At 46.7% G+C, this 24881-nt stretch overlaps 1 protein-coding gene across 1 annotated transcript; it reads right to left on the reverse strand.

The window, feature by feature from the left end:
* Positions 1–588: 588 nt before the first annotated feature.
* IDH2 (isocitrate dehydrogenase (NADP(+)) 2) lies at positions 589–24667 on the reverse strand. The gene is made up of 11 exons (XM_040342459.1): positions 24430–24667; positions 12250–12341; positions 9707–9872; positions 6522–6682; positions 6299–6442; positions 5532–5668; positions 3615–3766; positions 3129–3241; positions 2595–2692; positions 1019–1114; positions 589–936 (listed from the first exon to the last, which is right to left on the reverse strand). Exons 1-11 carry the CDS (start codon positions 24536–24538, stop codon positions 849–851), a joined length of 1356 nt encoding a protein of 451 aa, XP_040198393.1. The 5' UTR covers positions 24539–24667; the 3' UTR covers positions 589–848.
* Between the last annotated feature and the right edge of the window lie 214 nt (positions 24668–24881).

The following is a 24881-nucleotide window of genomic DNA, read 5'->3' on the forward strand; positions in this document are numbered from 1 at the left end:
ATGAGGGCAAAATTACTACCACCAACATTCAGGCTGTCCATGTGTGACCATTTACACGTTTTCTGTTGCCCGAAATGGATCAGAACTGCCGAGTGCCCTTTCAACTGATGTGAATGATGTAGGTAGAACTGCTGCTATACAAATCCCTTAAATGCAAGTTTAAGGCCCCTTCCACACATGCGGACCATCCAGATCTCCAGAGGCGATTCAGTTTGCATGTGTTGCCCTATATAAGTTTCTCACTCACTCATCCAGGTTCACCTGCCAGTTTTAGGCAGACCTGAACTGATGTCAGCAGCGACATGTCTGCTGACTCGAGACAGATGGAAACCCTATTTGCCATCCGTCTGGCAGATCGGACGACAGACATGCAGTTCTCATCCGTCAAAATGGACATGTGTGTGAAAGGGGCCCAAGTGTTATACAAGTGCCAGGTGAATTTGCATTATCCCCCCCCCCTCCCCACAAGGGTTGGTACTGCCACATTCTGCCAATTGCTTTATGACTCCAGGTATTGGGAACCTTTATCACATACAGTTTTGACACCAATATGAATTTCTTAAAGAGTAAAGACAACAGGTCTCAGAATTACAAGGAGAACTTTGTGGAGGTTTATTTCCTACAAATAGCACCATCGGGGTACGATGAAAACATAAGGTGCAGTAAAGTCCAGCATTCTACAAGTGACAACTGTTCTGCCTCCACTCTGCAGTTGTGCATGATGTTCAAGTGTAAAACCAGCATTAGAAGGGTTAAAAAAGTTTGTTCCAGCCACACAAAAGCGGCTTCCTATATTGAATGGTTAAAAATGAGGTAAGAACTGTCTGGCAGTTGAACTAGTGCGCAATTCATTTCTTCCCCAGGGCTTTGTCAAGGTTGTTCTTAATGGCGTCCAAGAAGTCTGTTGTATTTATATAATGTTCATTCAATCGGACGCTGGAATGAGAGAAAAACCATTGTTACAATCCACACAAATTGGCTACATACGGCAAAAACCATCACATTAACTGGTACCTACTTGCTGAAACCTCCATGGATGCATCCAGCCAAATCCTTTGTCATTGCACCACTCTCAACCGTCTCCACACAAACCTTCTCCAATTTCAAAGAGAAGCTGAAAATAAAGACAAACATAGTTTAATAAAAAATGTATGCAGAACTACACTTCCTTTAGTGAGCAAACATACCCCAGATACAGACAGGTCAAAGTGAAAGCCACCCTTGGTTTTTTACCTAGAGGCAAGTCTAAAAAGGCTTACCTGTAGGTACAGTAAATCTAAACATGCAAAGCATATAATATCTTTGCCTTGCAGAAAAAAAAAAAAATAATTAAAATTGTTGTGTGTACACCACGCCACATTTTACCGTTAGAGCCGGTTCACACAGAGGCGGCACGACTTTGGGGATAACTCGGCAAGGCGATCTCAGGACGACCTCAGAGGCAACTTGCATTGACTTCAATACAGAAGTCATTTTGCAAGTCGCCCCCAAAGTTGTACAATAACCTTTTTCCAAGTCGGAGCGACTTGAGTTGCTTCTATTAGAATGGTTCCATTGAGCGGAGAGCGACTTATCAGGCGGCCAAGTTACCCGAAGAGTCGCCCCTGTGTGAACCGGCTCTTATTCTGTAAAGCAAGTTATATATAGAGCATAGTTTGTCATTTGTTTTTATTAAAAGTCAGCATCTACAAAAAGTGTAGCTGACGATTACCAGCCAATTACCTGTACCAGGATCTAGAGGGGTAATCACCCCAGTTGTTTTCACCCAGTGTTCTCACTTGGCAGCGCCAGCATCTTCACTATTAGCACCCAGCTGTGAGAGCTTGCAGCTTTGCAACAGAGTGCCCATGCATGAGCGACGCTGCTCTCAGACTGATCCCAAAGTCTTCTGGGATCTGTTGTGTCCAAGAAGACTTTGAGAAGAACTTCCGGTTGCCTTAGGTGATTGGAACCAGATTAGAAATAATAATGGGTACCTGTCAATATAGAGTATCTGTCTCCCTCCCCAAAAGCTCAGCTTCATAAACAGGAAAAAAGGTCTTAAAGCGGAACTTCCCCCTTTCGGGTGGAGCTCCGCTTTAAATTCTGACACTACCCCCCCCAAAATGTATGCCAGTTTCCACCCCCTTAATGCATCATGAGCTAGGCCTTATGCACATGGCTTCATTCCTCATTTACAGGTGCTTTTACAAGTCAGTATTGGCTTATGTGTCTGCACACAAGAGCTTTACAGGCAGATTAGGAGGAGGAGAAGTTTGAAGGCTAAAAAAAAAAAAAATGCACCAGCAGTAGTACATAAGAGGAGCTTTTGGGCACAAAACAGTTGACACGCATAAACGCTAAAAGGTTTAGCAACTGAGCATGATGCATGCCAACGGCCAGAATATTCTGTCCAAAGACATGCATAAACACTCAAGCGCTTGGTGCACCTAAACACATGTGCAATACAGCCACTTCTTCCTGCCAGGGGAATAAGGCCTTCAGGAGACATTCAAACACCTCATGTGCATGAGGCCTTATTGCCGAGTCAGAAGAGCCACAGCTGAAAATTAAAGTCATTCTGGTTCATAAAGGTCTCAACTAAGAAAGCTTACTCAATAAGGTCCTGGTTGTTATCAAGTTTTCCTCTGTGCTCCAGGCCTCGTGTCCATGCAAAGATGCTGGCAATTGGATTTGTGCTTGTGGGACGACCCTTTAAAATGAGAAAGCAGAAGCAATGTTAAGTAGGATGCATTACCAAAACTGTTAGTGCATGGAAAAAAGTGCATGGAAAAACTGCAGTTCACTGATCTGTATAGAACACATCTTCCTTTTTCCGACATGAAGTCATCCAATCAGTATAGTGGAAGAGGATGAGGTCTAGTGAAGACAATTTAGAAGGCATTTGACCAACAGATCAGCTCCTATAAATGCATTCTACTTTGAGACAAACTTCACTTATTTTCCATCAACTGCTAAAGCAAACCTTCCACTCACTTTGACCAGACAGCCCAAAAGCCAATTATTGCCATTGGCCAGAAAGTGTCAAGACTCCACCACCATGCACCCCCTACATAGGGGAGTCCGTCTACCCACTATATAGATTTGGAGTAGTTTATCCAGTCTTAATTCTCGTTTAAAATGATTACCTTCTGATGTTCCCTGTAATGGCGAGTTACTGTTCCATGGGCTGCCTCAGCTTCAATAGTTTTTCCATCAGGGCAAACTAGGACAGACGTCATTAATCCAAGGGAACCAAATCCTAAAGAAAAAAAACAATTTTGTTCATGAGTGAGGTTTTCGTTGAGGATGGCGTTGATGCAATCTTTTTGTATTGGCAGTCCCTCTAGAATCTAGATCAGGGGTCTTCAAACTACGGCCCTCCAGGTGTTCAGGAACTACAATTCCCATCATGCCTAGTCATGTCTGTGAATGTCAGAGTTTTGTAATGCCTCATGGGATTTGTAGTTCTGCAACAGCTGGAGGGCCGTAGTTTGAGGATCCCTGATCTAGATGGTGGATTGACATGCCAAGTACAGAGTCGTTTGATGTAATAGAGAAAATATACATACACAGCAAAACACACTTTGGCGTTATCTACTCTATTTGCACCATTACACTTATACAAAACCTACCTTGAGCAAGAATATCAGACTGGACATCCCCATCGTAGTTCTTACACGCCCACACAAAGCCACCAGAGGACTTGAGAACCTGTGCTACCATGTCATCAATGAGCCTGTGTTCATACCAGATCTTCACCCTATCGAAGTCTGGCTTGTAGTGCCTGGAGGGAAATGGATCTCCAGTTATGAATTTATATATTGTAAACATTCCAGTGCTTCAAATATAAAATACACAATTCTCATTTAACACCCCTTCCTAACCAGGTGAATTTTCAGCTGTCAATGCTCACATTTTGAATTACAATTAGTTAAAGGGGTTGTAAAAGTAAATGTTTTTTCACCCTAATGCATCAAGGTGAAAAAACATCTTATCGTACCGGCCCCCCCCGAACCCCCGTTTTACTTACCTCAACCCTCGAAAGTCCCGCGCGCATCCTCGTGATCCTCTTAAGTTCCCAGCCTGGCCGTTGATTGGCTAGGCTGGATTGATAGCAGCGCAGCCATTGGCTGGCGCTGCTGTCAATCACATCCGATGACGCGGTGCGCCGGGGCAGGGCCGAGTGATACAGTCGGCGGCTATGCCCAACGCTGTATCAGGGGAGCGCGGCCGCAAAAGCTTTTCACAATGCGAGCTCGCATGAAGGTGGAAAGCTTTTGCAAGGAGCAGCCGAGACAGCCACCGAGGGACCCCAGAAGACCGGATTCGGGGACACTCTGCAAAATGAGCTGCACAGTGGAAGTAGAACATGTTTGTTATAAAAAAAAAAAAATGCCTTTATTAGTGTTCCTTTAACACTGTACTCCCAAATTTTCCCCCGCAGCAGCAAGAGCTCAATCAGCCATGGTGTCAGTTTGTTGACAGGTGGTCGCTCAGTCATTGGACAGGACAATCCTGTGGTAAAGGTTTGCTATGATTGGCCCTTTATCCCGATCTGTGATGCGCTGGGTCCCAAGCACTCAGCCACCATGGACACTTCTGGTTGTGCACCCCAAGATGTGCGAATATGGAAGGCCATCATGACAAACTCCCAGAACTAGCCGGCCGCCCTGTCATTCAGCCATCTAGTGTGGTCAGCAAATGGTTAAACTAAATGCAAAGAGTGGAGAGGGATTAGAACACCTGCCAGGTTTTTATGGCTGTGTCCCCATAAGGGAGATTCATCTGTGCTGTTTACTTTTTTGACCAAAGTGAAAAATCCTAAATTTGTGTTTTTTCCTTAGAACAGTAATAGAGGGGATATCTTCAAATGGGGACAACCAGAGATTGACTGTTTTGGCTTCGGACAAGGTGTGAAATCCTCAATGGGACACAGTTGGCAAAAATCCCAACAGAGGTTATAACTTCTAGTCTATCCAAAGGTTTTGCCTTTTAACTCTTAAAGTCCATACCCAAACTAGTTCTACTATATTGTGGCTATTCCTAGTGGCTTTGTATGAGCAGAGTGGCTCAGCAGTCTGTACATACCAGACATACAGTACATTTAGAAGAGACTGATGTGTGTAGAATATTACCAATTCTGCAAACTACCAAAAGGGTACCATTTTGGAATAGTACTAGAAGTAGCATATTTCCAAAGTATGGAAGTAGTGAATTAACACTGCTTCCTCCTCCCCTTGACAATGACATATTGGGGGTGCAGGGCTCCTTTCTAGCTTTCTTTCCCCACCATATGTCTTTACATCACTATTTGTTAAGGGATGTGTTGCCATCCTGCACACCAATTGCAATTCAAGGACTATGCATTCCTACCAATCTACAGTCAGCACCTCACTTCTGTCCAAGGTTATGGATACTCATCTACTGCCAAGCGGACTCCAATTTTGGTTGCATGGTACCAAAATTAACAGCCCAAAACAAACTCTAAACAAGCATTAGGAGCACTCTTTGTACAGAGGTCTTCTATAAAGCAGCAATTCTAAACTTACTTCTCAAAGATTTCCTGGAAGATGTCCTTGAACCTGCCATCATAAGCCTTCAAGATGGTGTTCTTTGTACTCATGTACAGAGGCCATTTCTTTTGAATAGCATACTGGAAGCAGCTATGTGCAAAGCCAGAAATGGACTAGAAAGAAAGAAAACAAATTCAACATGTCATTAACATCCCCATTTACTACAATAAGTTAACCCCTTCCTGCTGTCATCCCTTTAACATGGTTCTGAATGCTCAGGGGCAGTATGGATCAGTCAGTGACCACCGTTTGGCTCTCAGTGGCTACCAATCATTGCGGTCTTTAGCAGCTTGGCTTCTGTGCTGGAAGAGCATGTTCACAGCAAAAACATTGGCAGTCAAGTGATGCATGTGCGGCATGACGGCATTAAAGCCTACCCACCCTTTTGGCCACTACACACTGTATATTTTCTGGTTAGAAAAAGCAAACCAATTACAATATAGCTTTATTGGTCTATCAGAACCAGTTCCATTGTTTAACTGGGCCTACATGATCCCTGAACATTAACCATAGTATATGGCAGCACAGGGGTTGGCATCAATGCTGAGCTGACAAAAAAAAAGTGTACAGTCGTCTATCAAGATCAGGTTCTTGTGGGACAGGCTCCTGATCACCTACTGAAAACTGAAGCAATCACATGACAGGAAAACCTGTACAATGCCTCCTGTATAATGAGCTTTTAAAAAGGCCAGGCATTGAAGACTCATTCCCAAGCAGAGTTCATATGAAAGAATCATCTTTACCTCATCTGTGTTGTACATTCCCATGCCAACACCTCCTGCAGGGAATTTGAACACTTCCCATTCTTTAGCAGCGCTACCATCAGCTGGGCTGAACACCATCTTGAATGTTCCAGCTTTGTCTACAACAAAGTCTGTAGCTTTGTACTAGAAAAAAAAAAATGTATGTTAAGTAAAGAAAATGAGCCACAAATGACTGTAGAGAGACCATGAGACATGAGCCTACCTGGTCACCAAATGCATGTCTGCCAATGGTCATGGCCTGTGTCCACCCAGGAACCAAGCGTGGAATGTTCTTGCATATGATTGGCTCACGGAAGACTGTTCCACCCAGGATATTTCTGATTGTTCCATTGGGGCTCTTCCACATCTTCTTCAGCTTAAATTCTAAGACAAAAAAAGATTGTCAGTTAAAATTAGTCCAAAACAAAAAAAGGTGACCCACTTTCTTTCATGGGCCAAGAATCTATATCCTAGTTTTGGACCAAGCAGGGAGGTGTTGAAGCCTTCTATGTCTGATTGGGGAGCACTAAGGCTGCTTTCACATTGCAGCGTCGAGCCGCGGTGACGGTATAGCCGCGCTATTTGTAGCGCGGCTATACCATCGTGTTTACCGCGATATTCGGGCGCTAGCGGTGATGTTTTAACCCCCGCTAGCGGCCGAAAAAGGGTTAATACCACCTGCGTTGTGGGCGGTATTACCGCGCTTTCCCATTGATTTCAATGGGAAGACGCGGTATAGGAGCGGTGAACACACCTCTCCTATACCGTGGTAAAGATGCGGCCAGCAGGACTTTTGGAGCGTTCCTGCTAGTGCACCGCTTCAGTATGAAAGCCTTCGGGCTTTCACATTGAAGACTACAGGGCATGATTTTTCATGCGGTATAGCAGCGCTATTTTTAGCGCTGTACCGCATGAAAAACGCCCCAATGTGAAAGGGGCCTAAGGGAAAAGGCTAAAGGTCTTTGGCACCACTTCTGATAGCCCAAGCCAGCTGCTCTCACCCAACTAGCCTAGCACTCCAGTGAGTGCTGAGGGGCAGATCAGAGCTGGTGACCGACATTCACCGCTATGTGCTCACTGAAGACCGAGAACTGAGTGATCAGTGGTCATTGATTGCTCTGTTCAAGTTTTAGAGGCAGTGGGGAATAGATGCAGCATCGGACGGATCCTGCAGCTAGGCAAGCTATTTTTCCCCACATTTTTATTACTTTCCTCTTATCAAACATAAGGTTTCACCTCACCATATGTTCAAATGACAACTAAAGTTTTTTCATCCCCTTCGGTCCAGACGACAACGGACCACGACAGAAGACACCAATGCACACTTCAGTATAGGGAATGCCTGCACCCCTGCCACATGCTGGGCTTCCTTTTGCAAGCCAATAAATCACTACAGGACATTGGTGTTGAGCTGTTACTCAAAGGTGTGCTTGCTTCTATAAACACCAAAGAATTGAAATACCTCTTGCAGCCAGGAAGCAGCAAAGCCGCGGCATTTCAACTCTGTTACCATAAAGAATTGCTTCGCTTGCAGCATTTGCATTTTATAAGTGACCCTGTGATGTCAGGCTCACCAATTGTAAATGCCAATGCTCTTAAGCACAGATACAAAAGGTTAGGCATAACAATCTTGTAGAGGAGATGGGATGGTGTGTCAATTTGTTCTATGTTTAGGTATAGCAGGTCACAACCTATTATGGGAAGCAGTTAGGCCTCTGAGTAGCATACAGATCATCTTCAGCCATTTCTAAAACACATGAAACACGAATATACAACACCTTCTTAAACTATGGAAAAAAAAAAAAGAAATGTTCCTGGACTGCCGCACTCGTATAGGCGATTTATTGAAACAAAATGAACAAAGGATAAAATCCTGGATAGATGCTTCGTCATAGCTGGGTTGTGTCAATTTGTGTATGTACTTTCTCTACCTGGCCACAAGATGGCAGAAGTTCAGTTTCAAACTGCTTCAATATAGATTTGGTAGCTTCTGACTTGTTTTAGAATAAAGGACTGGAGCTCCCATTTAATGTCACCATACATGTTACAAACTGACCATCGCCAATCTTACCAAAACTATGTAATACGAGGACCTACCTGACCTATCCAATATGATAGGCCCCTGGCATTACGCAGTTGGTAAATCTAAAGATCATACAATCAGGTTATAAAGTGTGTGGTGATCTTCACTCCTCCATCGGTGACCAGTTATGGCTCGTTTACACTTGACTAGATTCCTAAATGCCAAACACTTCTATACCATTAGGACAGGCATCAGACTGGCATTAATGGGCTTTAGTATGAGGTGTTCTACAAGTAGTAAAAACACTCCTTAACTCCCTATGCGCGGTTCTGAAGTGTGAGTGTTAAAACTCCTCCAGAAATGAAAAATGACAGAAAAACAAATTGTAGCGCCCCAAAACTGCGCCATAAACACCTGTCAGAGCGTTAACCACAGACGTTAATAGGAGGCATTGAAAGGTTTCAAATGCCTCCTGACTTAACATGAGGCTTCAATTTTGAAGCCACACCAACACTTCACATTTCGATAATGTGAACAGCACTGTGCCCTGTCCATTGTATCTTGTGCTAGGCATTTGGGGGGGGGGGGGGGGGGGATTTTAACACCTCTCAAACATCTGCTTTTAATGCCAGTGTGCACTCAGCCTTAGAGCTCTAATCTGTCAGATGTTTCCATCCACTCTGCTACTTTCAGATCTCGCTTCTCTTCAGGCACTGGATGCATGCACTGTGTATTGCAAGTGGTAAAAAAAGCCAAGGGACAAGTTATAAGATATTAACCACTTGCCGACATCCTTCCACAGATATACTGCGGCAAGACAGCTCGGCAGCACAAAGTGACGTACCTGTACGCTGATCTGTGTATGCCTGTGGCTTGCATGCAGGTCCAGCAGGCTTAATGTCTGCCGGTCACCCGCAGTCCAGGTACAGAGGAAGAATGGTGATCTAGCTTTGTAAAAAAATGCAGATCCCCATTCTGACAGGTGACAATCTGGAGATCTGCTGGTCCTAGTGATCTGTTGTCCCAGTGAGCTCAGCCCCCACAGTTAGAACACACCCAGGGAACAGTTAATTCCTTGAGCGCTGCCTAGTGTCAACCCCTTCCCTGCCAGTTTTATTTGGGTACGTCGCACAACACAATTGTCAGTTAAAGCGACGCAGTGCCGTAGTGCAAAAATGGCCTAGTCATAAAGGGGTAAAATCCTCCAGGGGTTAAGCAAAAATACTTACAGTAATCTAGATGTGCAAAACAAAAAGTTTTACAGGATTTTAGTTCCACTTTAAAAATATTGCTCCAGCCGTTCATTCTCACATTTTTAAATGAAACTCAAAAGTGGAATATGCTACTCTGTGTTCAATCCTAGTATAAAATGAACAAGATTTTACCTTCCACTCGAGCCTCGTCAGGAGTGATTGTGGCGCACTTCACAGCAACGTTGTACTTCAGGGTGGCCAGAGCAGAGTCAATGGTGACCTGGTCATTTGTTTGGTCACGGTATGGAAGCCCAAGATCATAGTACTTCAGTTCAACATCAACATTGGACAAAATCAACTGCAAAAAAGGAAAAATAAAAAATTGTGAATTGAAGTAGAAGTTAGTGAGGGCAGTTCGTTCAATATCGTGGCTCAAAAAGTTTACACGGAGGACTGTGGTTAACTCCAGGACAAGGTTCAAGTTTTGGACGGTCTCATGGGTGAATCACCAGCCAACTTTTATCCCAAAGAGTCCAGCGTCTATATGCTTAGCTCTGCCAATTATAAGGGGGTGGACCTGACTGGGAACCAATTTCAGAATCGCCACCAGGCTCCACCCCCAGCACAAAACTTCCATCACTGTGCCGTCTGACAAGTGCAGCAAGTCTGTTTCACTGAGGGCAGAGGTTTCCAGATGGAAACTTTACAATTTGTGCATATCCCAGAGTCATGTGCCTCTACAACAGGAACATGACTGGGTCACCTGTACTGGCATTTGTTATGTGGCGGTATGACCAAGTAGTGTCTTTATGAATGACCCTAGTTGGGCTGCTGAGCACTTAACCACTTAAGGACCGCCTCCTGCACATTTACGTCGGCAGAATGGCACGGCTGGGCACATGCACGTACAGGTATGTACAGGTGCTATTGTCCAACCGTGGGTCACGGAGGCGCGCCCACAACCCGGACCCGATTGCTGCCGGAGTCCCGCGATCAGTCCCAGGAGCTGAAGAACGGGGAGAGCCGTGTGTAAACCAAAAATAGGTAGAATACGTATCGGCCTAAACTGAGAAAAAAACAACGTTTTATATATTTTTGGGGGATATTTATTATAGCAAAAAGTAAAAAATATTGCATTTTTTTCAAAGTTGTCGCTCTATTTTTGTTTATAGCGCAAAAAATAAAAACCGCAGAGGTGATCAAATACCACCAAAAGAAAGCTCTATTTGTGGGGGGAAAAAAAGGACGCCAATTTTGTTTGGGAGCCACGTCGCACGACCGCACAATTGTCTGTTAAAGCGACGCAGTGCCGAATCTCAAAACCTGGCCGGGTCCTTTAGCTGCATTTTGGTCCGGGTCTTAAGTGGTTAAAGGCATATTCTCAGAGGTACACGCTCCAACATCCTTCAACAGTGGTTCTCAACTCCTTCCTCAGGACCCACTAACCGGACAGATTTGAAGTATTACCTTAGGGGGAGGGAGATGCAGACTAGAATACTGCAATCACTGAGCAGCAAATCAGATCACCTTTGATGTATTTCAGTTATCTTGCAAACCTGGCCTGTTAGTGGGTCCTGAGGACAGCAGTTGAGAACCCCTGGTCTATGGTAAACATTAGTACAGGAAGATGTAGATATGCTTACTGTACAAACTAGGGTTGTCCCGATACCACTTTTTTGAGACCGAGTACAAGTACCGATACTTTTTTTCAAGTACTCGCCGATACCGTTTACCAATACTTTTTTTAAATGTCATGTGACAGAGGCAGTATTTTTTTTTTTCACTATTTTTTATTTATTTTTTTTACAGTGATTTTTTTATTTATTATTTTTTTAGGGGGGGGGGGTGAATTGTCTTTTTTTTTTTTACATTTTTATTTATTTTTTAATATTTATTGCAATTTTTATTTTATTTTTTAATCAGCCCTGTTGGGCTTTGGTGAGATTTCAGGGGTCTTAACAGACCTCCGCCATCTCCCCTTTAAGACGGAGAAAGGGACTAGAGAAACAGATTCCCCAGTCCCTTTCTCAGCAGCCTCAGCTGAAATGAATGGAGGGAAGCTCCTCCATTCATAAACTGAAGCATCGTAAACACAGGAGGTTACGATGCTCAGTTATATGAATGGACAGAGTCGGTGACCACCGACTCTGTTCATTCGGAAAAAGTAGGAGCCGGGCTTAGCGGCTCCTACCTCCGCTCTCCCCCTGACAGATTGAGGGGGGGAGAGCGGCACTGCAAAAAAAACTGCACGGACTGACGGAGAGATCTGCACGGACAGACGGGGGGGGGGGGAAGGAGGAAAGAACTGCACGGACGGACGGGGGGGGGGGGGGGGGGGGAAGGAGGAAAGAACTGCACGGACGGACGGGGGGGGAGGAGGAAGGAACTGCACGAACGGATGGGGGGGGGGGGGAGAGAACGACACGGACGGGGAAGGGAAGGAGAGAGAGCGGCACGGACGGGGGGAGGAGAGAGAACGGCACTAACGGACAGGGGGAGGTGAGAGAACAGCACGGACAGGGGAAGTCAACAGCACGGGGGGAGAGAAGATTTGCAACTCCCCTGCCTGCCCAAGTATCGGGTGAAGCATCGGGAGCATTTCCCCGAGTACAAGTACTCGGGGAAATGCTCGGTATCGGTCCTGATACCGATACTAGTATCGGTATCGGGACATCCCTAGTACAAACAGTCTGCATTTCACATCGCCACTTAATTGTGCAGAGCCAAACACTTACCTTCTCCTTGATAAACTCCCAGATGATACGGGTCATCTCATCCCCATCCATTTCCACCACCGGGTTTGCCACCTTGATACGTTTGTCGGCATCTGTAAATAGAGAACACAAACTTTAGGTTAGGCCATTTTTTTTTAGACCAAAACCAAACATGGCAAGAATGTATTTGTATCCATTACAGCACAGCGCTCCTCACAATGAACAGGATTTCAGGTGTACTAGATTTCCCAGAACCATCTTACATGTGTCGGGATAGGACAATTATACTGGGCTGTAGCCAGTTGCTAAAGGTTTTTACATTGTCGCTGCCCAGCATAAAGGATCCTATACATCAAGAAATAAGTGGCCTCTTAAAAGGTTATATAAGCAATTTAAAGTGGACCTTCACCATGTCATTTTTTGCTACTCGGCCTTCTCCCCCTCCCACAATGCGCTTCGTGTTACAAAACCGCACTGAAATTCTCACCCAGACGACGTGCCCCAGTCTAGAGAGCCCCTGTGGCACATCTACTCATAAAGACTGCTACTGGGGGAGTACGAAACCTTTCCCCGTCTTTGCGTGTGCATGAAAATCCTCGGAGTGCAGATGCACCAACAGGCTCCGAGACCCGAAAGCTGGGCAGAGCCCAGGGGTGCATCTGTCCCCATAGCAAGCCGATTGCTGGGGGGGCACTGAACAGGATGGAGGGGCCAGGAAAGCCAAAGAGGGACCCAAAAAGGAGGAGGATCTGGGCTGCTATGAGCAAATCCACTGCACAGAGAAGGCAGGTATAACATGTTATTTTTTTCTCGGAAAACAAAGGAGACTTTACAATCATCCAAGTTTCATGGCCAGAGCAGTTTTTGCAATAATTTTAACCTGAATATTAACTCAACCACCAGTGTACTCAGGAAGCAGAGACCCTGGGTAATAAAATGGTAGCAGTTTGTGAATTTGCACAAATAGGTCACATACAATTACAAACATTCGCTTTATTGCAATGTATTAAGACAAATGATGGTAAGATACAGATGAGGTATGGATAAACCACACTGTTAGAAGTCCCAGGCTCCATCTCAAACTGTGGGGATTGCTGAAAAGTGCAGAGGAGCAGGCAGGTGTCTAGAAGCAGCCCTCTGTCAGATCAGAAAATCGGGGCAACTGCCCCCATCTCCCCCCATCACCCAAAGACACTTGTGTCTCCCAGGCAGGATAGCAGAGCCCCGGAGAGGAACTCATTTGGAGAGTCGATGGGAACAAGCCAAACACTTCCATCTGAAAGCAAACAGCTTGTGAAAAAGTACGTGAATTCCCAGCTGCTTGGAGTGCAAAACTTTCTGCTGACATGTGTGTGAGACACACACACACACACACACACACACACACACACACACACACATATATATATACACACACACACACACACACACACACACACATATATATATATATACACACACACACACACACACTAATACACACACTAATACACACACGCACACAGTTTAACTGCATACAAGTTTACTTGCCAAAGGAATGAACTCTGTACAAATCTGCACACAATTCCCTTTCACCATTCAGAGAGGTGACGGGTATTGATTAAGCAATTTAAATTCCTTGTTCAGCAATTCATCTTCCCAGGCCGTCTTTTCCTTCCTCCAGTAATGGACTCAGGAACCAGTAATACAAACTAGAATACGATAGAGTAACCTGGCTGACTAGGTCACTTGAGGTCACGAGAATAGTTGGCCCACATGAAATGTTTTGTCAGGTAAATGGAGTATTTTAGCCGTTTTTAGCCATTTGAGGGCTACATTAAAATAACGTGTGTTAGCAATTTCATCAGAGTGACCTGTAGTTTAAAGAGCTACACATTAGGATTCAGTGTATTTAATCCTTTACAAACACTTAAAGCAGTGTTTCACTAATTGTTCTGTTTAAAAGTCAGCCACAAAAAGTGTAGCTGCTGACTTGGAGTCCTTTCACACTCGCAGCACCCGGGCGTCGGTGGTAAAACAACGCTATTTTTAGCAGCGCTTTACCATTTTTGCAGGGCTTTCTCAGCTGCTAGCGGGGCACTTTTAACCCCCTGCTAATGGCCGAAGGGCTTAAAGCACCCACAGGGGCCCTATAGGAGCGGTGTATTCACTGCTCCTAATGCGCTGCAACAAAGCTGCTGGCAGTATTTTCTGACACCCTGCCAGCGCACCGCTCCAGTGTGAAAGTCCTCAGGCTTTCACACTGGAGAGGTTCTTTCAGGGCACTTTGCAAGCGCTATAGCGCCTGTAAAGCACCTCAGTGTGAAAGGGGTCTTACCCACAGTCCATCGATGTGACTGCCAAAAGCCTCGATTCCCTCCCTTTTCATCAGCATCACCAGTGTGGGCACCCAGTTGTGACAGCTTGCTGCCGTCTGACAATGGATGCAGAGGAAGTGGATCCCATGGGGGCACTGGCCAGAAGCGCCAGTGGGGGACCCAAAAAGAGGAGGTTTCTGGGCGCTTTGTGCAATTCTACTGCACAGAGTAGGCAAGTAGACTTTTATAACAGTGTACCCTTACAACCCCTTAAATCCATTACAGAGTATGCTGCTTTATCTTAATCCTCGCACAAGTTCCAGCTTTAATCATAGAAACACATCCCCATTGCCTAGGATTGCAAAGCACCCCCTCCCCCACTCCAAACTGGAGACTGCACTGAACCTCTGGTCGACGTTAAAGTGGAGTTCCACACGTTTTTTTTCATTTATCAAAAGTCAGCAGCTACAAAAAAGTATCACACTGATACGCTTTTCCTGCGTTATCTTGCAAGAAAAAAAACGCACAAGAAAACAGGTTGCCCTTTAAAGGAGTTGAAGGAAAATGTTTTTTCACCTTAATGCAATCTATGCCTCAAGGTGAAAAATCTGCTGCTGCCGGCCCCCCCGAACCTGACCCCTCGAAAGTCTTGCGCGGTCCCGATATCCTCTTCGCTGCTCAGCCTGGCCGCTGATTGGCTAGAGCGGATGGATTGAGAGCAGCGCAGCCATTGGCTGGCGCTGCTGTCAATCACATCCAGTGACACGGCGGGCCAAGTGATACAGTAAGCGGCTATGGCCGCTCGCTGTATTACGAGAGCGCGCCCGCAATTAGTGACCACCATGCGAGCTCTCACATGACTGGTTACTAATTGCGGGGAGGACCAGAGACAGCCGCGGAGGGACCCCAGAAGAGGAGGATCGGGGCCACTCTGCAAAACGAACTGCACAGTGGAGGGAAGTATGACATGTTTCACACCACTATGTTACAGATGCGGTCCGCTTTGAAAAGTCCTGTTTGGAAAACCACACAAAAAATAAAGTTTCTCATGGAAATCGTGGTTAAAAATATAAAATAAAAACCACAATTTGCTCTTTTTGTATGTTTTGAGTCGCAAGTCCATTTCTTTACAGGTGCAGGCAACCCAAAAACACAGAATACACCTGAAACTGCAAAAAGGGGTTGTAAAGGTAAAATATTTTTTCCTAAATAGCTTCCTTTACCTTAGTGCAGTCCTCCTTCACTTACCTCATCCTTCCATTTTGCTTTTAAATGTCTTTATTTCTTCTGAGAAATCCTCACTTCCTGTTCTTCTGTCTGTAACTCCACACAGTAATGCAAGGCTTTCTCCCTGGTGTGGGGTGACATGCTCGCCCCCTCCCTTGGACTACAGGAGAGTCAGGACACTACGTTGCAGATAGAGAAAGGAGCTGTGTGTTAGTGGGCGTCCTGACTCTCCTGTAGTCCAAGGGAGGGGGCGAGCATGACTCCACACCAGGGAGAAAGCCTTGCATTACTGTGTGGAGTTACAGAAAGAAGAACAGGAAGTGAGGATTTTTCAGAAGAAATAAGGATATTTAAAGCAAAATGGAAGGATGAGGTAAGTGAAGGAGGACTGCACTAAGGTAAAGGAAGCCATTTAGGGGGGGGGGGGGACTGGACCCAGAACAAGCAGGATGGAGGATCACACAACCCCCCCCCCCCAGCCTTCTTCCAGGTACAGGATCTTCAGCCATCTAAACTGGCTATGCCAGGGTGATGCAACTTCTGTGCATGTGTGGGAGTTCCTTGGCAGATGCAGAGATTGTATATTGTGCCAAAGTCAGTAAATTGTGAACAGGCAGGTAATTCTCTAATTGCAGGAGAGACGCTGTCTTTTCTGCTGTCTGGATGACCTTTTCATGTCAGAATTCAACTGCAATTCCAAGAAAGGGAATGGTTTCTGCGGTAATGATGACTGTGGAATACAAAGGGTTCCTCATTTTGTACAGATGTGCCCAGCAGTGTTCCCAGTGTATACAACATATGGAGGAGAAGTGCTGATGCCATGACAGGAATCTGTCCAAAAGCCAAGAAAGGTTGTGTAAGTGCACAGCACTAGATCTCAGAGTATTGAATATCCAGAACAGTAAAAGTAACTCCTGCCAAATAAAAACCCAGTAAAAAAAAAGCACATTAGGATAAGTTTGCCTTTTAACAAAAATGCACATTTGTTTGCAGGAAAAAAAAAAAAAATATGTGCATTTACAATTTTTTGGTTGCCGATCACTGATGGAACGCTTTACAGGCTCCCCAGACTGCTGGTACCACGTTTCCTGCAGACCAGTCCGTGCAATTGTCTATTCGTACCTCGTATACTGACAGGAAGAATGAACTACCAAGAGCACACAACAGCACCGTTGTCGTTCATTGAGAACACCCACAAAGGCTGCCAGGACTTTTAGTTTCCCCATTCACAAAGGACTGTAAATGAACGATGTAGGTGGGCAGAGCCGTCACGGGTGGGGGTTTGGAGGTCAGGAATACAGGTGAACATGTAACCTGTTCCAAAAGATGAACTTATCCTTTAAAGTGGTTGTATAGGTTCATTTTTATTTTTTAAACAAACATGCTTGCCTCCACTGTACAGTTCATTTTGCACAGAGTGGCCCCGATCCTGCTGTTCTGGGGTCTCTCCCCGCCTCAGATAACCCCCTCTGGGAAGCGCTCTCCCAAGGGGGTTACCTTGTGGGCGTACTCCGAGTCCTGCAGTCGGTGTCCATAGCCGCCAATTGCAGGACTCAGCCCCGCCCCCGTGTCATTGGATTTGATTGACAGCAGCATGAGCCAATGGCTGCACTGCTATTAATCTATCCAATGAAGAGCCGAGAAGACAAAGCAAAGGAAGAGCGCATTTGACGCGGGACTTTCCAGGGCTTAGGCAAGTAAAAACGGGGGGGCTGGGAATCTGATGTTTTTTCACCTTAATGCATAGGATGCATTAAGGTGAACCTTTACAACCCCTTTAAAATAAATCTAGCTTTTACCTGCAACATTTAGTTCAGAGAAAGGTGCCACATGTGACACCGCAGGGGGGGGAATCTGGACAGCAGGAGTTCAATTTTTGGGGTGGAACTCCACTGTAAATGCAAATTCAAAAATATAAATTCCAAATCAGATTAAACAGAAAACCGAGTCCCTACACCTGTGCTGAATGACATCAGCAATCAGAAAGCCCTAAGCCCCTCCCACCAGAACATGCTGGGATCAGTGAAGCTTTCATTCAAGGACGGCTCATAAAAGATTTACTTTGCCTTACTAGGACATTATTTTTACAAGTAGCATTCAGAATTTTAAATGGCAGCTAAAGAATGGAAATGTTACACTAAATACAGAAGATCAACAAGCACGTGTCCTGGACGGCGGCCAACTCACATTCCAGATCTTAAGATTGACGCGCTAAACTACAAACACTCAACTGACCTCTACACATCAACCTTGCCAATGCCCCTTCCAAGGGCACTCCGACTAGGCCTAGCCAGATCCATCTGCCCTACACAAAGTATTTTCTACAGTGAACGTTTAAGATAAGTAAATTCCTAAAGAAAAAACCCTTTCACCTCGGCATACCAATCATGTACAACTGTATGTAGCACAATAGGTGTCAAAGGCATTTGAAAAGTCAATGAGTAGATTTGCAATCTATACAATTGCAGTCACTCTCCATCTACTGAGAGATAGAATTCCATTACTTTGCCAGACAGTCTGCAGCCAACAATAACAGGCCTGCAATGTCTAAGCCTGGAATATTTTCCTTTCTACATTTGGTCATGTGCTGCAAGAACATTTCTTACTGACAATATAACGTCCTGTGAATCCAGCGTTGTCCCACTATAATAATCTACTATAGGCTGCTGCATCCCGTGTCCCACATTGCCATCTTTACTTACATTGGGAGCTTCTCCCATCCTCTGGAACTCTTTACCTCAAGTCTGTCCAGCCATCTCCTTACTCTGGCTACCTTTAGGCTATCATCTCTTCTGGGATGTCCATCCCACCTCCACCCAAAATCACTTCCATCAGCTCATCCTCATCCCTCAATATAACCCGCTTGCCCCACCCCATTAGATTGTAAGCTCTTATGAGCAGGGTCCTCTTAAAGTGGAGGTTCACCCGGAAATTACCATTTTTAACCTTAGATTGAGGCTCATTTTGTCTAGGGGAATCGGGTAGTTTTTTTAAAATCGAAGCTGTACTTACCGTTTTAGAGAGCGATCTCCGCCGCTTTTTCCGAAAGTAGCCGAACGTCGGTGAGCAGGCGCCGTATAGAGCCGCACCGACGTTCGGCTACTCGTGACGCGATGGATGCGACAGTCGGAAGCCTGTCAATCAAGAAGGAACGCCCAGTCCCGAAGACCAAACCCGGAAGCGGCGGAGAAGATCGCTCTCTAAAACGGTAAGTACAGCTTTGATTTAAAAAAAACTACCCGATTCCCCTAGACAAAATGAGCCTCAATCTAAGGTTAAAAAAAATTTTTAGGGTGAACTCCCGCTTTAAAGAGAAAGTAAACTTTCTCTGCTTACATTTAGGTTACATGTAAATAGGTTAAACTTGCACCATTTAAGAGATATTTACATCACATGCAGCCAGTGACATCACTGGCGAACGTGCTCTGAACGGCCCACGTGTGCCGTTCCTTCAGAGCCCCGTGCCTTGAGTGGCGGCTCCCATGCACGAGAGTGACATCATCGCGGCTCCGGACAATCAGCGCTGGAGCCTGCGGACCCGAAAGTAACTCCAGGAAAGAGGTCAGCTGTCTCAGCGGTGTATGGGCACCACAACAGCTCAATTCTAAGGCACGCAACATGAGCTAGTATGCGATGCAGAGTCGAGATCTGCTTTAAATGTTTTTTTACATCAAGATGAAAAACACCTGGCAGTGACCGCCGCCCCTGCCCCCCCCCCCCCCGTTTTACTTACCCGAGCCCTGTATTTCCCTAGGCAGAGACGCGCTGTCCCTCTCTCCACAGGTCCCAGCTCTTGATTGGGTAGATAGCAGTGCAGCCATCGGCTCCTGCTGTTATCAAATCCAATATGACGACGCCAGGGCTGAGTCCAGCATTCGTGGACTCAGAAGCGCACCCACAAGGTAACCCCCTGGGAGAGCACTTCTCCTAGGGGGTGTTATCTGATACGAGGAGGAGCCGCCGAGGGACCCCAGAAGTCAAGGCTTTGGGCCACTCTGTAAAGCTGTATTTGTTATAAAAAGTTATACCTCCCTCCACTGGGCAGCTTGTTTTACAATCACTTTAGGCCCCTTGCACATTGGGCATTTAGCTCATGCATCCCCATTTTTTGTGCACCTGTCAGTGTAAAGCAGGCTGAAAGAGCTGCAGCTGGATGGGGCTAAAGGTTGCACTGAGGGGTACCCACGCTTAGTGCCATACACGCTCAGGGACACACCCCAAGGCAGATATTGTGCATTCTGGAACACACACAGGGCCCTAAACATGAGTACCACTCAGTACAGCATTCAGCCTCATCCAGCTGCAGCATTTGGACGTTGCACCCATGTCTGACAGACATTACAGTGCCAGGATTTGACGTACAGGAGCTAGCCAAGTGTGCAATAGGCCTGAAGCTGAAGTATGATAAATTATTGGGCATTCTAATGTGTGCCCTTATCTCTTAATACTGCAACATTCATCTACTTTTATCCCAACAGCAGTCATTTGGAGCTGAAACACTACTATTATGGGATTACACAAACATATGGTACTTTGTTATCCAAATGTGCAAAGGGACGAGAGGTCTTCTCCCAAACATAATGGAGCCGGCTCTAAACAAAAAAGTCCCATGTATTTAATCAGTAGCAGTCTACTGCATTTCAGTGTGAAGTCTACAACACAGAATTCCAGGCACTGCACCCAGAACAGTGTCCTGACCACAGCCAGCAGAAGCCATCTACTGCACGTCATTGGTAAAGTCTGCACCCAGTTGTGTCCTCTACAGTCCAACATGCAGATGGATGCCAGAAAAGTGTGATTATGTCATTCCTAAAATCTGGAGTTAGAGATGTCAGGCCCTAGACCCAGATTCGTGTCCTGCCAGGAACAGAAGCAATCCACTGCATGAAGTAGGTGAAGTGTGCAGTGCAGGTTTGCAGGCCCTGCACATTCCAGTTGGCAGATAGGGAGCAGAAAACGTGTTCTGCATGTCATTAGTGAAACACAGGACGCCAGGATCTCCACCCAGATCTGTGCCTTGCCAGAAAGTTTATCTATTGGATGCCACTTGTGTAGAATGTAGCACAGGATTCCAGGCCTTGCACACAGATCTGTGTACAATTCACAACAATGCACAAAACAGCAGAAGCAATACATTTATATTGCATGCAGTTGGTGAAGTCTACAGTAGAGAGTTGCACGCTCTGCACCCAGATCTGTGCACTGCCCACAGCCAACAGAATCAATCTACCGTAGCATGCCCTAGTGCAGGGGTGTCAAACTGGCGGCCCTCCAGCTGTTCCGAAACTACAAGTCCCATCATGCCTCTGCCTGTGAGAGTCATGCTTGTAACTGTTAGCCTTGCAATGCCTCATGGGACTTGTAGTTTTGCAACAGCTGGAGGGCCTCCAGTTTGACACCCCTGCCCTAGTGTAATCCAAAACAGGATCCCAGGGCCCTGCACCCAGATCTGTGTATTGTCCAATCCAGCTGGCTGATGGGACAGTAGAAGTGTACTGCCTGCCGTTCGGGATACCCAAGACACGTGACCTCATACTGCATTCAGATCTGTATGAGATGGAACCCAGGTTCTGTACCACACAGAAGAAATCATTGCATGCAGTGGACAAAGTGTACAATGTGGGTATTCAGGCCCTGCACCCCAGATCAGTGCCTTGTACAGTCCAGCTGGCAGATGGGCAGCAGAAGTGTACTACGTAGCATTAAGGGTATCCAGAATACAGGAGCCATGGTACAGCACCCTGATCCCTGTGAGATGCAGAACAGGGGATCCCAGGACCTGCCCTCAGACCTGTGTACCGGAGAAGCAATCCTCTGCATGCCATTGGTGAAATCTGCAAAAGGTCCTGCACCCAGATCTGTGAAATGCAGCATACAGAAAGCCAGGGACTGCACCCAGATCTCTAAAAATTCAGAATACAAGATCCCAGACACTACCATCCAGCTGGCTACTATGTATAACACTAGTGACATCAACAATCACCTACTCAGATCTGTGTTATGTCCAGTTCAACTGGCTGATGGGACAGTAGAAGTGTACTGCATGTCATTGGGGATATCAAGGACAAAGGATCCCATACACGGCATCCAGATCTGTATAAGGTACAGAACTTGGACCCTGCACTGCACAGAAGCAATCATATAGAACGGATGAAGTATACAATGTAGGTATTCAGGCTCTGCACACAGATCCATGGTCCTGTACAGTCTTGATGGCAGATGGTCAGAAGTGTACCGCCTAGCCAGTAGAGGTATCCAGATTCCAGAACATAGGATCCGAGGTAATGCACCCTGATCAGTACCCTGCCAGAAACAGCAGGCATCCCCCTGCATGTAATTGGTGAGGCCCTGCACCCAGATCTATGAAATTCAGAACACAAGATCCCAGACACTACCATCCAGCTGACTACAGCAGTGTTTCCCAACTCCAGTCCTCAAGGCACTCCAACAGGTCATGTTTTCAGGCTTTCCATTATTTTGCACAGGTGATTTGATCAGTTTCACTGCCTTAGTAATTACCACAGCCGTTTCATCTGAGGGAAATCCTGAAAACATGACCTGTTGGTGTACCTTGAGGACTGGAGTTGGGAAACACTGGACTACAGTACAGTATATAACACTAGATACATCAATCACCGTATCCAGATCTGTGTCTAGCACAGTCCAGCTGGTGGGACAGTAGAAGTGTACTGCATGTCATTGGGGGATATCCAGGACAAAGGATCCCATATACTGCACCCAGATCTGTACAAGATGCAGAACCTGGGCCCTGTACCTCATCTGTGTACTGTACAGGAGCAATTTATTGCATGCAATGAATACAGTCTACTATGCTGGTATTAAGGCCCTGCACAAAGATCTGTGCCCTGTACAATCTGGCTGATGGGACAGAAGGGTGCCGCTACGATCCCCCCTCCCTCCCATCTCCCGGAGCAGTGCCCAGGTTCTGCAGGGTTCCAGGACACAGGATCCCAGGCATTGCACCTAGTTCTGTGTCCTGCATTGCATGCAATGGATGAAGGTTACAATGTGGATATTCAGGCCCTGCACCCAGATCAGCGCTCTGTACAGTCTATCTGGCTGATAAGCAGAAGGGTGCTCTGTACAGTGCCTGGGATCCTGCGTCCTAGATATCCCTAATCAGATGCAGTACACTTCTACTGTCCCATCAGCCAGCTGCACCAGACACAGATCTGCATACAGCGATTGTTGTAGCGGTCACCAGTGTTATACACAGTAGCCAGCTGGATGGTAGCGGCTAGAATCTTGTATTCTGAATTTCATAGATCTGGGTGCAGTGCCTGGATTTCTGTATTTCATGCAAGTCTGGGAACAAGGCCTCACAAATCATATGCAGGGGACGCCTGCTGTTTCTGGCGGGGTACAGTACCTCTGATCGCATGTCATTAGGGAGCTCCAGAACACAGGACCCCATACACTGCACCCTGATCTGTGTGAAATGCAGAACCCAGACCCTGCGCACCCTATCTGTGTCCTGCACATCAGCCTATGACAAGTATCAGAGGAAGTCTACAATGTGCATATCCAGGCCCTGCACACAGATCAGTGCCCTGTACAGTCCAGCTGTCCTGATGGGACTGCAGAGGGGTCCTGCATGTCATTGGGGATCCCATACACACACTGCACTCAGATCAGTGCCCTGTACAGTCCAGCTGTCTGATGGGAGTGCAGAGGGGTCCTGCAGGTCATTGGGGACCCCATACACTGCACTCAGATCAGTGCCCTGTACAGAGTCCAGCTGTCTGATGGGAGTGCAGAGGGGTCCTGCAGGTCATTGGGGACCCCATACACTGCACACAGATCTGTGCCCTGTACAGAGTCCAGCTGTCTGATGGGAGTGCAGAGGGGTCCTGCAGGTCACTGGGGACCCCATACACTGCACACAGATCTGTACCCTGTACAGAGTCCAGCTGTCTGATGGGAGTGCAGAGGGGTCCTGCATGTCATTGGGGACCCCATACACTGCACACAGATCTGTGCCCTGTACAGAGTCCAGCTGTCTGATGGGAGTGCAGAGGGGTCCTGCAGGTCACTGGGGACCCCATACACTGCACACAGATCTGTACAGGATGCAGAACTTTCTACTGCATGCAATGGATGAAGTCTACTATGTTATTCAGGCGGCCCTGTACAATGATCAGTGCCCTGTACAGTCCAGCCGTCTGATTGGACTGCAGAGGGGTCCTGCATGTCATTAGGGATCTCCAGGATCCCATACACTGCACGCAGACATGTTTTCTGCATAGACCAGAAGCAATGAATGTATAGCATGCAATGAATGGAGTGTACAATGTGTGTTCTCAGTGTAGTAGAAGGTACACGGGGATGTCCTGTATTTTCCCCGGCGCTGTGCGCTTCTCCCGGTACACATTGCACACGGGCGGATGCTCCAGCTGTCTCCGGGATTTCAGTGGCAGCGCGTGGTCCTCTAATAATAACCCCGCACCTCCCCCTGTGGGCGGCGCTCCGACCCCCCGGCACGTCCCTTATCCCCCCTCCCCTCCCTCCTATCTCCCGGAGCAGTGGAGGTCAAAGCGATAGATGATAGGAGATGACCTCCCCGGGGTGGGAGAAGCGGGACAATGGAGGATGTGTTGAGCACTCGGGGCCTCTATAGGTGGGACAATGAGGGGGAAGGTATCCGGCGAACACTTACAGTTCCTCTGTTGCTGGCACAGGGCCGGGCTCAGGGCTCCTGGGTTCTTCCCGAAGGCCGCCGCGGAGGATCGGCACACGGAGGTGACTGCTCGGAGGTATCCAGCCATGTTTTCCTAAGAACTTGTAGTGGAAGAGGAGAAAAAAGAAGACGATGGAGTCCCGGGATAATCACCGCACACAAGTCCAACACCTCACCCCCGTACGACCGCCCGGCTTCAAGGGCGCACACGTCAGCATCCCTGCAATTTATAGCAGCGGTGACGTCACGGTCAGCGGCAACTCTTAGGAAGAGGCGGGACCAAGAGGGGGGAACCGGGGGCGCGCATGATCTACTTTTCATTCATTCAATTTCACCCGCGCTGCGTGAAGGGGCGCGCCCCCCGGGGATAAGGCGCGCGCTCTCGGGGATAAGGGGCGCGCTCCCGGAGTTAAAGCGCGCGCGCGGTGACT

The sequence above is a fragment of the Rana temporaria genome, chromosome 3, assembly GCF_905171775.1.
Source record: "Rana temporaria chromosome 3, aRanTem1.1, whole genome shotgun sequence".
Taxonomy (NCBI): Eukaryota; Metazoa; Chordata; class Amphibia; order Anura; family Ranidae; genus Rana; species Rana temporaria.